The 14,608-nt window shown below is 39.1% G+C and overlaps 1 protein-coding gene across 1 annotated transcript in view; it reads left to right on the top strand.

Annotated features, from left to right (window-relative positions):
- The window catches only part of LOC101787919 (intermembrane lipid transfer protein VPS13C-like), an 86,759-nt gene that overhangs the window by 21,824 nt on the left and 50,327 nt on the right, over positions 1–14,608 (top strand). The window contains 9 exon segments of the mRNA XM_063243422.1: positions 3,052–3,229; positions 3,633–3,749; positions 4,970–5,073; positions 5,278–5,445; positions 5,930–6,234; positions 7,929–8,076; positions 8,752–8,860; positions 11,148–11,281; positions 12,872–13,028. Of these exon segments, the coding sequence (XP_063099492.1) occupies positions 3,052–3,229; positions 3,633–3,749; positions 4,970–5,073; positions 5,278–5,445; positions 5,930–6,234; positions 7,929–8,076; positions 8,752–8,860; positions 11,148–11,281; positions 12,872–13,028 (1,420 nt within the window).

Genomic DNA, 14,608 nt, shown 5'->3' with positions numbered 1-14,608 from the left:
TAAACTGCATAGTGAGATCCTGCTTCAAAAAAGACAAAAAAAAAAAAAAAAAAAAGAGTCTATGTACATATAGTCTTTCCCCTCTTTGTTTTCTCCTTTCACCTATTCCAGTTGTTCTTTCCTTTTGAGCAGATTCTTTTCCTATCACTTTCCTCAGTATCTATTGTATATTTTGGATCTTTCTTACTCTTTCAGTGGTTTTTTTTGTTTTTGTTTTTTGGTATCAGGGATCGAACTCATGAACTTGCACTTGCCAAGCAGGCACTTACACCACTGAGCTAAATCCCTGACCCCCTTTCAATGTTTTACATAAGAGAGACAGTACAATACTTAACACATGTAAGTCTGATTTATTTCACTTATGAGTTTGGTCTCAAGTTGCATCCATTTACTTATAAAAACCTCAAGTTTGTCCTTCTTTATAGCTGAGTGGTACACCATTTTATAAAAATACCACATCTTTTTTATCCATTCCTCAGTTAATGGACACTTAGGTTGTTTCCCAGATCAATCCAATTATAAATTGTGCTGCTGTAAACATTGGTGCGCATTTACCACTTTGACATGATGTTTTCAGTTCTTCTGGAAACTGCAAAATTACCCAGTCAAGGAATAGCTAGATTGAATGAGCCCTCCAGTCCTAGTTTTTTGAATAATCTCTACACTGATCTTCACTGTGGCTACATTGGTCTACACTCCCACCAACAATGGAGAAGGGTTCCTTTTTCCCTACCGACATTTGTTATTGGTTGATTTCTTGGTAGCAGCCATTCTTTGTGGAGTGAAGTGTAATCTCAATGTTGTTTTAATTTGCATCTCTAGAATGACCAGTGATGTTGAAGATTTCTTTGTGTATTTATTTGCCATTTGTATTTCAACATCTGAGAAGGGCATGCTCATCACAGATGCCTATTTTTGAATTAAGTCTTTGAATTTGAGGGGCCTGATATTTTCAGCTCTTTATATGTTCTAGTAAGTCCTTTGTCTGAGGGACAGGAGGCTAAAATTTTTTCTCTATGGGTTTTCTTTTCACACTGTGATTTCTTTTGAAATGTAAAAACTTCTTAATAAGATAAGAATCCCAGCTGCTGATTCTTTGAAGTACTTCTATGCAGTTTGCATTTTTGTTCATGAATTCTTTGCCTACCTTGTGTCTTCAAGATTTCTGTTTACCTTATCTTCCAGTAGATTTAGTGTTTCTGTTTTAGTATTTGGCTCTTTAATCCATTTTGACTTTACTTTAGTGCACGGTAATAGACACGGATCTAATTTTAGTCTCTGGCATGTGGAAAGCCAGTTTTTCTAGCACTGCTTAGTAAAGAGGCAGTGAACATGTTCCAGTGAACATTTGCCCCCTTTGTCAAAAATAAGGTAGCTGAGTGTCATTGTATTTCTGTCTGCATCTTCTGATCCATTCCATTGATCTTAAGGTCTGTTTTTTTGCCACTACTATGCTGATTTTATCACAGTAGCTTTATAGTATAATTTAAGTCAGGAATTGTGATGCACTCTGTCTTGCCTTTGTTGCCCAGGATTGCCTTTGCTATTCTAGGTCTCTTCTGTTTCCAAATGAATTTTAGGGATGTTTTCTCTAGATCTGTGAAGTATGCTAATGGTATTTTGATAGGAATTGCATTAAATCCGTATAATAGTTTGGAAGTATGGCCATTTTCACAGTGTTGATTCCTTCTATCCAAGAAGAAGGGATGGCTTCCTATTTTCTGATACCATGTTAGGTGTCCTTTTTCAGAGTATTGTAGTTTTCAATATATAGATCCTTCATATCCTTTGTTAGATTAATTCCTAAATATTTCATATTTTGGGTGAAGGGTATTATTTCCATAATTTCTCTGTCAGTGAGTTTTTTGTTTGTGTACAGGAATGCTATTGATTTTTGAGCGTTGACTTTGTATCCAGGCACACTGCTGAATCTGATGAAGTGTAGTAGTCTTTTGATGTAGTTTTTGGGATCCCAGCAGTTGGGTGGCTGAGGCAGGAGGATCCCGACTGTACACTTGCAAGGCAGACATTTATGCCGCCGAGCTAAATCCCCAGCCCTTGCAGTGTTGTTTCTAAAGAAGGGAATGCTTTAGATAAGGGAACAGTAATCTATAAACAGCTGAGAGGATTGTAAGCTTCAAGTAATACAGGACTGAGAAAGTGTGTAGGACACAGGGAGGGAGGTAAGTGCTCCTAAAGAAGTGGCAGCTGGTGCTTGTGGGTTGCACCAAAAAAAAGGGTTGAGAGGGTCTGGTTTAATAGTGAACTTTCCTCTTTGATGTGTGCATGTGTTTTTCTGTTGTTACAGTTTTTATTTTGAGACAGTGTCTGGCCTTGTATTCCTTCTTCCTCAGTCTCTCTGAGTGCTGGAATTATAAGCATACTGTTTGTGTACATTTCTTTCCATGCAGAAATGAGAAAACGAAAGATTCTTTTCCATAAGGAGCTTTTGTTTTAACTTGCTGTTAGAAAACCACTTTCTTTGAGGCAATTTGTGTTGTTGTCTTAGCTTTCTGGAGTCATTTTTCTAAAAGTGTAGTACTTTTATGACATTTACTTTCTTCTGTGTTTATGACAGGACCATTTTTGTAGTTTTAATGATTTAGTAACAGAACTCTCCCAATTGTTAATCTCACAGATGCCACATTTGGAATCCTCTGTGGATTTAGTAGTATGTAGTGCTTGTGGAGTTTCAGGTTCTGACTTAAACTTGTTATATGATCATGATGAGTAGTGAATGGGAAATGTACAAAGATGCATGTTGGGAATACAGGTGGCCACGTGCAGCAGAATATATGCTCCCTGGGCAGCTGCTTGGGAAATGGAGTGATTAGGGACCTGTGCCCTAATCTGCGCTGAGCACTGAGCGAGAACATCTAATTTGCTCTCTCTGCACCCCTGCCTTGAGGGTCATGACTTTCCTCGCTGCTGTCTTCCCAGTGATGGAAGCTGCGAAGCCGTGATGCAAGCCTGGCTGCCTGTCAGGCCCCTTGTGCATACAGCAGCTTGGCATTTGCCAGTGAAAAGTAACTTTGTTTTAAAACTTTTTAGGTGGCCTTTTCCTCTTTGAACTTGTTGCTGCAAACCCAAGCTCTTCTCTCTTCTATTAACTACCTGACAACCATCCTTCCCTCAGATGGCCTTGGAGGCCATCCTGACCCAGGGACAGGCCAGCTTCCAGATAGGTGTTACATGCCAAGAGCCCAGATTTCGGATAGGAAAGTGCTCAGTTCAGAGTCTGACCTTCCTACTTAAACTATGTGGCTGTAGGTGCATTGTTTAGCTATTCAGAATTTTATTGTCCTTATTTACTTTGTTTTACAGAACGTCACCAACTTACTGACATTCAGACTGAACTATAAGATGCATTTTGTTGGCTTACGAACAAATCTGGAATAGAATTTGTTCATAAGTCGGGGACTGACTCTTCTTTTTAAATTGCAAAAGGAACGTCTACTAAAAAGCCTAGTTTTGTAAGGCAAAAGAAGTATTTGAAATTAAGTTTGTAATTTAACTTCTGTATGTGTATATTTCTGTTTAACAGAATTGTGGTTCAGTTAATATAGAAAAGTCTTGAATAGAATTTATATTATCTGAATTGTATTGTGAAATAACTCTTATTTTCTTTTTAGTGATTGTATCCTCTAAAGACAGTGATGTTACTGGCTTCAGATTGTTTGCCAAGTTAAATGCTTTCTGTGTCACCATTTGCAATGAGAAGAGCAGTATTGCTGAAATCAGGATACAAGGTAACAGGTTCTGGGGATATAGCCCAGTGGCCGAATGCCTGCCTGGCAAGCATGAGGTCCTGAGTTTGGGTCATGGATCCAAAAAACCCCAAAAAGATAGAAGGTAACATACTTGAGAAAACTGAGGCAGGAGGAGCTAGAGTTCAAGCCCAGCCTAGGTAACTTAGTGACTTAGCCAAGACCTCATCTCAAAAAAATACGAAATGAAAAAGGCTGCGAATGTAGCCTGTTGGTGGCACTGGGTTCAATTCCATGCATCACCAAACAAAACAGAACAAAAAACAAGGTAAAAAATACAGCGTTAAAATTCATTGAAAGATGAGCTTTTTTTTCTTTTTTCATTTATTCCCTTTCAATGTTAAAGAATACACGAACGAGGCCTTCGGCAGGGGTAGAGCCAGCAGGATACTGTTGAGTCGGGTGCTTTTTTCTTGGGGCACAGTTGTTCAAGGGCGTCGCCGCTCCTTCATGGCGTGCGCTGGTGCTGTGGGCCTGGCCCAGGCTTGTGTAGGGTGGAAGAGTGCATGTCCGCGCAGAAATGCTGACGGGTGGCAGGAGTGGCAGTCCGGCTTGCACACGCAGTCTGCGAACATCCTGCTCTTCACCAGCCTTATTCATCATGGGTGTAGTTATCTGTCTGTATGTAGTGATGGAATGGAGGTTAGTACTGCTCTGTGCATTTGTGCTTTCTGCACAGCAGCCCTTCAATGAGAGAAAGCCTGTGAGCCATCAGTGTCTATAGAGAAAGCTGCTGAAATGCATCTCGCTCTGTCTCTGGTCTTAATAGTTATAAGAATGTATTGTCATTTGCTGAAGGTAAAGATATGCTCAGTCTGTTTCATGAAATCCTTTAAGAATTTAAGAACCTGAAAGGTAGGGATTTCTTTTTGTCCTTTCTAATCTGGTAGTACATCAACTAGAATGAACTGAATTTGTGACACTTCCATAGTCTCCATGTAGATACCTGGGTTTAAGATATAAGGGATATACTAAATCCCGAGATCATCTCTCATGTACTTTTGTCAGAGGATTGAAAATTCAGGTAATTAATGTTTATTAACTTAGAAGTTGAGTGTTTATAAAAGTATAAAATATCTAATATAGCTTGTTGATCAGTTGGGAATTGAGATGTTGCTAAATTTTAAAAATTGCACTATACAATAGAAATAAATATCTTATTCGTTCTAGATCTATAGAAGTTATATTAATTTTTTTTTCAGGCCTCGACTCTTCCATTTCTCTTCAGTCAAGGAAGCAGTCACTTTTTGCCAGACTGGAAAATATTATTGTTACAGATGTTGATCCTAAGACAGTTCATAAAAAAGTAAGTTGGACTAAATAAATGATGACTATTTTTTTGGTGATTGCATATAAAATCCAATTTTAAAGTAATATATTTGAAATTAAGTATACTTCATGAAAATGTTTGTTTTTTTATAAAGATTATAAATATAAACCATATTCTAAGTGGTAATTTACTTTGTCATTACTTTGGTAGAAAGAATATGTTCACATTTCTGTTTTTCAGGCTGTGTCAATAATGGGAAATGAAGTTTTTCGTTTTAACTTGGATTTGTACCCAGATGCGACTGAAGGGGATTCATACACTGACATGTCCAAAGTGGATGGCGTGGTGTCGCTGAATGTTGGCTGCATTCAGATTGTCTATCTTCATAAGTTCCTTGTGTCCCTTTTGGTAAAATCGCTATTTTCATATGAGTTTTTCAGCTGAGGAAACAATGCTGATAGTTATGATTGCAAGTGTTCCAAATCTTGCATTGTAGGTGATATTGTTTGATTAGATGTGGTAGTTATGTATGAAGGTTCAAGTAAATTGTCTTAACAGTTAAAATCTGAGTGATTTAATGATTTTTGTGTTGAATTGAAGTTACTTTTGTTAGAGTAAGTATTGAAGCCGCATTCTTCCATGCAGAAATCATGAGAATGGATTTCCGTCCTTCCTTTTCCTTAGCTGTGTAACCCTGTGTAACCCCTGTGTAAGCCAGGCAGCTCGTGACCTTGGATGAGTTAGTAGTTGCTCCCATCTAACATGGTCACAGCAGGCTTAACAGAAAGTTACCTGTCCTAAAAGATGTCAGCATCATGGAGACAAATGGTGGTGTCACTCTTGAGAGCCTGCTTTCTGTTTCAATTTCTCCGTACTTCCTTTGTGTCTACAGAACTTCCTGAACAATTTCCAGACAGCTAAAGAGGCCCTGAGCGCAGCCACCGCGCAGGCTGCAGAAAAGGCCGCCACCAGTGTGAAAGACCTTGCCCAGCGGAGTTTGCGCTTCTCTGTCAGCATTAATTTGAAAGCACTCGTTATTGTCATCCCACAGTCTTCTGTTTCCAGCAACGCTGTTGTGGTGGACCTTGGTTTGATCAGAGTTCAGAACCAGTTCAGTCTTGGGTCTGGGGAAGGGTCTGTAAATCCTCCTGTGATCGATAGAATGGATGTGCAGCTCACGGACCTGAAGCTGTCCAGGTGTGTTCTCCAGTGTTTCCGGGCTTAAGTATTAGGTTCACTTTTTCTATGATATTTCATGATCATTCAAGTTCATACTCAACAGGTTGCTGTTTCACAGAATCAGTGGTTTTTTTTCCTTTTTAAAACTGGAAAAATAAAGACTGTACACATAAATGTTTCATCTACATTCACCAGTCTGTTATACATTTGCTGTCATTTACTTATAGCATCTTTACAATGTAAAACATTTTTGCTGAATCATTTAATAATAGACATCTGGACCTTTTGCCCCTAAATATTTCACCATGTGTGTCCTATAAACAAGAAAATTCATTCTCTTGACGTTAACTACAATGTATTTGTGAGATTCTGAAAATATAGTATCACCGTAATATTACCTAATGTGCAGTCTGCATTAAGGTCATATCAGTTGTTGCAGTGATGTTGTTTGTAGTAATTTCCCTTCCCCTTCCAGAATCACACATAACTGTTTCCATTCTTACTGAGAAGAACTTCTTTCCTGATAAATGCTTTCTCTAGAATAGTTCTTGCACCTTTTTCTGTCTCTTACAATGATGCTGGTTTTGAGAGGTATAATCTGGCTGTTCCATGAAACAACTCTTTTTTTGAGTGATTCCTCATGGGTTTTGATTAAGCCGAAGCATTTTTGGCCTGAATGCTCTCTAAGTAATACCCTCAGTGCTCACACTGTGTGAGACATGAAGACACACAAAAAATTAAAACTCAGGACCTATTCCATCCAAGGTGATTTAACTATCCATATTTTAAAAAGTAATACTCATAAGACAGTTGCAGAAAATACTGTTGGAGAGTAAATTTGTGAGACATGTGATTTGAGAATGTTTCTGTTACTGTTGTCTTTTTTGGTCTCCATACCAACAAACGCACAGTCACACATCACTTAGCAGTGAGGCTGCCTTCTGAGAAACGAGTTGTGGGCGATTTCATCATTGTGTGAATGTCACAGTGCTCCTTGGATGAGCCTTGCTGGTGTAGGTCAGTTATTTTGATGTGGTCTTTTGTAATCTGGATCAACAGTCAGCAAGAGATGATGAGGCTGTTGTCAGTGTGACGGGGCAAGCTGTTGTAGTTACATTTGTTTGGTAAATATAGTTTAACGTAATAAAAGTGTAATAAATCCATAAGCCAGTGACAGTAGTTTATGATCAAGACTTTGTACTCTGTGTGGTCTGATGTGCTGTGATTCTGTGTGATTGGCTGTACAGTAGGCTTGCTCACAGCAGCATCTCCACGCCCACACATCGTGCCTTGCACTACCACCAAGGACAGTCGTGACATCTCTAGGCAGCAGTCATTTGTCCTCTCCATTCTGATCTTGTGGAAACATTCCTGGTCCACTGTAGCAGTATGTTTGAATACCTCTGTTTGGTGATTTTAACTCGGCTAGTCCTCAAGAAACAGTTTGATGATTTCTTGCACATCTTCAACGGTGTAAATTTCTTTTTAAAAGAAAAATGTTTTCTTAATAGTGTACAGTGTATGACATTTTAATTTATCCCTGATAGTGGATTATCAATTAATTATAACTCGGTTTTGAAGTGAAAAATTCAAGTAATGCTGCTTCAAATCAGTATTTTAAAAAGGCAAATGACCGCTTGCCTTTGCTGTTTTAAAGACATGTTGTGTTTCCCTCATACATGTCCACATCTGAAGTTTCTGTTTTTCTTTAGGACAGTGATCCAACCAGGCACCTCCCAGCCTGATATTCAGCTGTTGCACCCAATTAACTTTGAGTTTTTTGTAAATCGAAATCTACCTGCAAATTGGTATCATAAGGTACCTGTTGTGGAAATTAAAGGACATCTTGATACAATGAATGTAAGTGCACAAGTGAAAAAACAAAACAAAACAAAAAAATCCTTGGTCATTGAAGTCTTACATTCTGAAGACTTTCTTAATATAGAACTCCCTGAAAAGTAGAGTATTTTACTGAATGATGTAAGAATTTCAGTAAGATACAGTTCAAAAAGGTATTACCCCTTTCAATAAAAATCTCTAAATAAGTAATATTTAACTTTTACATTTTCTGTACATATGGAAGGAAATCTGTGCACAAATTTTCCTGGTTTCATGTCTGCTGTATATCATATATCACTTAATTTTTAAGGTCATCTATGTAGTACCTCTAAGATAATTATAGCATTGGGAGAAGTGCCTGGTAACTGAAAACAGCCATTTTGTTTCACTCAATTTAAACAAACAGACAAAATTGGATGTATTTGCAGAATGTCTTTTTAAAAAATCAACTCTCTAATTATACCTTTCAGTAAAAAAATAATATAAATTAAGTCAGTGGAGTGAATGTTGATTTATGTTACTATCTTTGAAAATAAATGTTAACATGAAATAGTGAAACACGTGCGTAGTAATTGTATATATTTTTGGTAAGGTAGGGTTATTCTGTGCTTCATGCTTTGTTTCTGAGAATGTTCTGTAATAAACTGCTGCATTTTAAATGAAATATATCTACCTTTTGAACCTAATATTTCACAGGCTTGTCTAAATCAAGAAGATCTTAATGTTTTGTTTAGAATACTGTCGGAAAATCTTGATGAAACTCCTGAAGAGTTAGATAAAGTGAAACCAAGAGTACCAGAGACAGGTAAGAGATGCACAGTAGGTGGCTAATATTTCACAGTTATTTTGCAGTTTGATAGACAATAAGAAGACATCGTTCTCTTCTCTGTATGGTGGGTTGGGATTTGAATCCAGAGTCTAGGAGTTAAGGTGCACATACTACCCCTGTGCTGTACCTGCAGCCCAGCACAGACAGGACACGTGAGGTAAGCAGGTACACATTCATGATTTGGATTTGTATTACCAGCAAATAAACAAAGTGCCACCCAGTGGAAATGTGTTAACTGGACACGCTGCTGCCTGCTGATGGCCCAGCATTTAGGAGCCTGAGGCAGGAGAGTTGTCCTGAGTTCCAGCCTGTGCTATGTGGCGAGTTCAAGGTTAGTGTGAACTACACAGACCCTGTCTTAAAAATAAAAGCAAAAACAGAAAATAACACATCGTGGTTAAAGATGCTTGACTCTTATTAGTTAAGCAAGCAGGTATTATGAAGTCCTGGAGTAATTATTAAATTTGCGATTAAGTTGCCACTAAGCTGTGGTAGCACATTCCATATGATTTTTAAATTAGGCTTAGTAGTCAGATGTCTGTAAGAATTAAAATAGTTGATAAATATCACTCCTTCCAAAGATCCCAGAACATGCTGCAATAAATATGTAAGCAAATTTAAATGATCAGATACGGCCTTTTTGACTTAACCACTACATACTTTCCATGCTGCTGTATATACACGCGCACACGCACACTTATGTATATAAATAATGTGTTATGCACACACACATATTGATATAATCTTCAGTGTTTTTCAAATTAGCACCTGTGTTTGTGAACCTTGCTATGTTTTTCCTAAATTATCAGTATCTTTTGTGTGTACTTTTTATATCTGTTTATATGCTCCCTATAGGCTGTCTTCATTTTTGTCTTTTTTTCATGGCACCGAAGGGCACAAGTACTAGGGCTGTACACAGCGCTACATTCCCAGCGCTTTCCTAGATTTCGAGGTAGGGTCTTGTTGTGTTGCTGAGCTGCCCAGGCTGAGTTTGATTTACAGCGCCTCCCAGAGTGCTGAGATTACAGGCCTTTGCCAGCATGCCTGCTGCTTTCATTCTGTTTAATGGCGGCCTGGTATTAGAGCCTGTGGAAGTACGTGCCATAATTTATTTAGCAAGTCTCTCCTGACAGAAATTTCACGCTTCCAAAGTTTCATTTGTATCACGTTGCACTGAATTTGCACTTGTGTGTCATAAGAAAATATCAGTTAAGGCCTGTGCAATCTTTATTAATTTAAATTTATTAGTAACATAAAAATCTAACAAATTGATGTAATCATTTGGCAGATCTTGCTGATTGCTCACTAAAGAACTTGTATTAGGTTTGTACTCCTACTGGGTAGCTTTTGCGTGCCTTTATAACACCAGATGGTACCAGATTTAAAACGTTTTGCCCCTTTTTAAAGTGAAACATAGGATTTCAGGGTTTTTCTGACTGTATTGTAACATCCATGAACACATCTTGTGTGCGAGGCAGAGATTTATAGTGTGTGCTCCTGTGTCATCCCTGTGAGTGAGGTGCAGCCTGGCTCGCGAGGCCTAGATAGTGCCCCCATCTGCCCAGAGGTCACTGTGCTCCGACCGGTCCCACCGTGGAGGGTCTCGTATCTCCCCGGGTTTTATGTGAAGCTGTAGGGAGCCACTCTTCGGGAGCATGTCTTCAGCTCTGCTTGGAGGATGCCTCCGCCCTCAGGCCTTTCTTCCCCACGCTGGAACCAGGCTGTGCCTTGTTTGGTGTCATCTGTGCACCTTAGAGTCTGTTAACCTTTGTCCACTCCATGTGAGTAGGTATGGATGCCTGGCTGGCTAGTGGGCAGACTGTGTGTGTGTGTGTGGGTGTGGGTGTAGGTGTGTGGGTGTGCATGCGTGTCTGTGTGTCTGTCTATCCACCCTTCCTGAGGATTGAACTCAAAGCGATGCATCCCCAACCTTTTTAGTATTTTATTTATTTTTTTGAGACATAGTTTTGCTGAGTTGTTAATAGTCCCATGCTGGGCTTGAACTTGCCTTTCTTCTGCCTCAGCCTCCCAGAGTGCCAGTCTTTTGTTTTTTATAGGTATGTGCCACCATGCCTAGTCTTTTGTTTTTAGTTTAAATGTATATGTCTCTTGTACTAAACTGTGGGTTTTCTGAGGGCCAGAAGGGTTATTGATTTATGGAGTTTTAGTTCCTTCATTAGGTCCAGAGCACTTCTCCATGTCCTCCTGAGTGTGTAAGAAATGTGTGCATAGAAGTGAATGAATTTCTTTTTAACATCTGTAGGTGAAATCAAAGATGCCCCTGAAGTTTCTACATCACAGAGATTACAAGCTTCAAAAGATGCTTCAAGAGCTGAAAGAGAAGAAATTAGATCTGTAAACATTGTTAATGTACTGCTGAATTTTGAAATTAAAGAGGTAGGTGATTTTCATGTTTTTGTAGAGAGGTAAGTTAATGGATTTGTAGAATTACCTGTATTAAAATAAGCTTCTGGTAATTAATATGGGTGAAAAAATCTTAGGTAGGCTATTTACATGTAATGATGTTTAAAATTTGAGAGTTTAAGGATGAGTTATGTTTGGGGGATATAAGATTACATAGAGAAAGCTGTAGGATTTTCTATAACTTCCTTTTAATGATTATGAGACAGCCAGAATGTGCCTTGCTTTGCGTTTTTTATTATCTAAGCATAACAAGACAGGGAACTAGTGATGCAAAATCCTTTACAAATGTTAGAAATTCTAAAGAGAATAAAACCAGTAAGTGTACACCAAGCGTTATGGTACTCATGCAGAATGGTACTCGGTCAGTGTACTTCCATTTACAGATTGTTGAGGAAAGGTCAGGTAGCTTTTCCTGTCCCTCACGCACACACTCAGCACGTATTCATTGCACGTGCTAGGTATTTAGATGCCTAGACCTTGAGCTCGGAAGTGTTTGTTCCCCCTTAAAGATGTGCTCAGTTAGGGTTCTGTTAAGGTTGTGGCACTGGTGGTAGGGAAGGTGCATCTGAGCAAACCGAGAGGGTCCGCAAGTGTATTAAACTGAGTTTTCCTGCAGGAAGTGTAACTTTGAGTTGAGCTTTTAAAAGAGCAGCAGTAAATAACCTGAGAAAAGGAGATTAAGAAAGGAGGGGGGCAGGATGGACTGGAGTGGGCATGAAGTTGTGAGAAAGCATAGAGCGTACAGGGAACCACGGACCTTTCCCAAAATACCTGGTTGTTGCGTAGTTCTCTAAATGTCATGCTCTTCCTCTGAGCTAAAGATGAATGAATGGGCTCTGTGTTCACTTCGCAACTAGATTCTGGATTGTTAAACCTCCAGTATGTTTTCTGTGTAATATCAGTTACATAAGCTTTATTTTTATTTTTATTTGTTTGTGTTTTTGAGAAAGTGTCTCCCTCTGCAGTTCAGTCTGGCCTTGAGCTTACTTTGTAGCCCAGGCTGGTCTCAAAGTTGCTATATGATTCTCCTGTCTCAGCTTCCCGAGTGCTGGGATTACAAGCGTGTGCCACCATGCCTAGCTTAGTTACTGAAGATTTTTAAGCTTGATAATTAAAAGACTGATCGGAGTCAATTTTTTTTTTTTTTTTTTTTTTTCCTTTTTACTGGTATCAGGGATCGAACTCACGACTGCCTGCTTGCAAGGCAGGTGCTTATGCCGCTGAGCTAAATCCCTAGCCCCGGAGTCAATTTTTTGACAAGTGTGTAATTAACATATGTAGATGGAAAACCTGTCAGTCCTTTCTAATATGATTTGCTGTAGATACTATGGTAGTTCCCTTCCCTGAGGACAGTGGTCAGGGTGGAGAAAAGCACTAGAAAAAAGTGGCAGTGCTTCAGTCTGAACAAGCATAGGTGTCGCCTCGGGTAAATGATGCCGCCTCCAGTCACCAAAGAAGGTGGACGTTTTTACATTGTGTGACTCTCAGTGTTGTATCAGTGTCCTTATTAAATTCTTGTGCAGCAGTGAAATCGTGGGTGGTAATACTGGTGCATTCCTACAGGTTATGGTGATGCTGATGAAAAAGGCGGAAAAGAGTGGGAGGCCAGTGCACGAGCTCAGTGTCCTGCAGCTTGGAGTGGAAGCTAGAGTTCAAGCTTATGCCGTGACCGCTGAAGCTTATCTCCAGCAAGTCAGCATGCAGTGCCTGGATTTCACTGGTCAGTGAGTTATGCAGTAGGCAGGTGGTCTTCTGGATCGCCACCCCGCATGTGTCACCATAATCATTCAGGTTAAATGTATTGATGCAAAGGCATGTGACGGTTTAAAACCTACCATCTTACCTAGTTACACATACATACTCAGGTAGTGTAGAGTAGAGTATTTCTGGAGAAGGAGCCACTTGTCACTGTGTGTGATACTTCAGTACTTAGGAAAGGCACTGTTTCGTTGTAACTGTGCCACGAGAGCTGATCCATCAGGAGACCAGGACCTGGGTACATACAGGGACTTACTTGGGAAAGTTGAGTTAGTTTATTTGTTGCTATTCATTTCAAAATTACATGTATTTTAAAATTTCTTCTCATGTATATCACTATATGCTTATGAAAAAGGAAATTTCAGCAATACAGAAGTTTATGGAAGGAAAAATTTAACATAATCCAGAAGTCTCTTTTCCCCTCAAGTAAAAACTAAATTGTTGTTTTGTGAGTTTCTTGGATCTCCTAAATTCATTTTCTCTTTCTTAGTTTTAGTGTGCTAGTACATGTGCGTAGTGTGTAAAGTGCCCTTCCCTTGTGTGGAGTTGACACCTTACACCACACATCTTCATCCCCCTTCCCTTCCCTCCCTCACCTGTCCCCCACACTTGTCCCTTTCCTCTTCCTAAGCTGTCTTCATCTTTATGCTGGATTTCTCATAGAAAAGGAACAATGTGATATGAGACAACTTTTAAAAGTTTCTGGTGACATTTAAGGTTTATAAGAACTCTGTGGAAGAGCTTTAGGAAAACAAGCTTGTGCCGTGCGTGGTAGTGCATGCCTGTGACCCCAGCACTTAAGCGGCCAAGGCAGGAGAAGCTCTGGGAGTTCAAGGCCAGCCCACACTACGTAGCCAGGCCCTGTCTCAAAACAAAACAAGCTCATATTGAGAATAATCCATGCTTTTATGTATTTTATAGTTTTGTTCTTTATAGCATATAATATGTGATTTGCTCAAATCAGTAATATTAGTAGTATCAAATGTTACATAATTTTTAAATTATCTTGACTGTTTTTATATATAAATATATATACACATATATATGTTGTTTCTTTCAGCTTTTCATGCTAATGAGACAATATGATGTTTACACATGTGTGTCTTATTTATTTTACTAATGAGTATGGTCTCAAGTTGTATCCTTTTACCTATAAAAGTCTCCAGTTTGTCCTTCTTTATGATTGAGTAGTGCTCCATTGCATAAAAACACTACATTTGTTTTTATCCATTCCTCGATCACTGGGTATTTAGGTTTTTTCCAAGATCTGGCTATTATAAACTGTGCTGCTATAAACATGAGTGCACATGTATCACTGTGGTATGATGTTCTTAATTTTTTTGGGAAGACACCCAGTTGGGAATAGCTAGACTGTGAGCCCTCCAATCCTAGATTTTTGAGGAATCTACACTGATTTCCCAGTGGTTGCACCAGTTTACATTCCCACCAATGTGAAGAAGGGTTCCTTTTTTCCCACAGCCCCTCCAGCATTTGTTATTGGTTGATTTCTTGGTCCTGGCCATTCTTTCCGGGGTGTGGTGA

Source organism: Cavia porcellus, unplaced genomic scaffold (genome assembly GCF_034190915.1).
Source record: "Cavia porcellus strain 051 isolate PalLab524CR breed Dunkin Hartley unplaced genomic scaffold, mCavPor4.1 scaffold_38, whole genome shotgun sequence".
Taxonomy (NCBI): Eukaryota; Metazoa; Chordata; class Mammalia; order Rodentia; family Caviidae; genus Cavia; species Cavia porcellus.
This window is presented reverse-complemented; position numbering and strand designations above follow the sequence as displayed.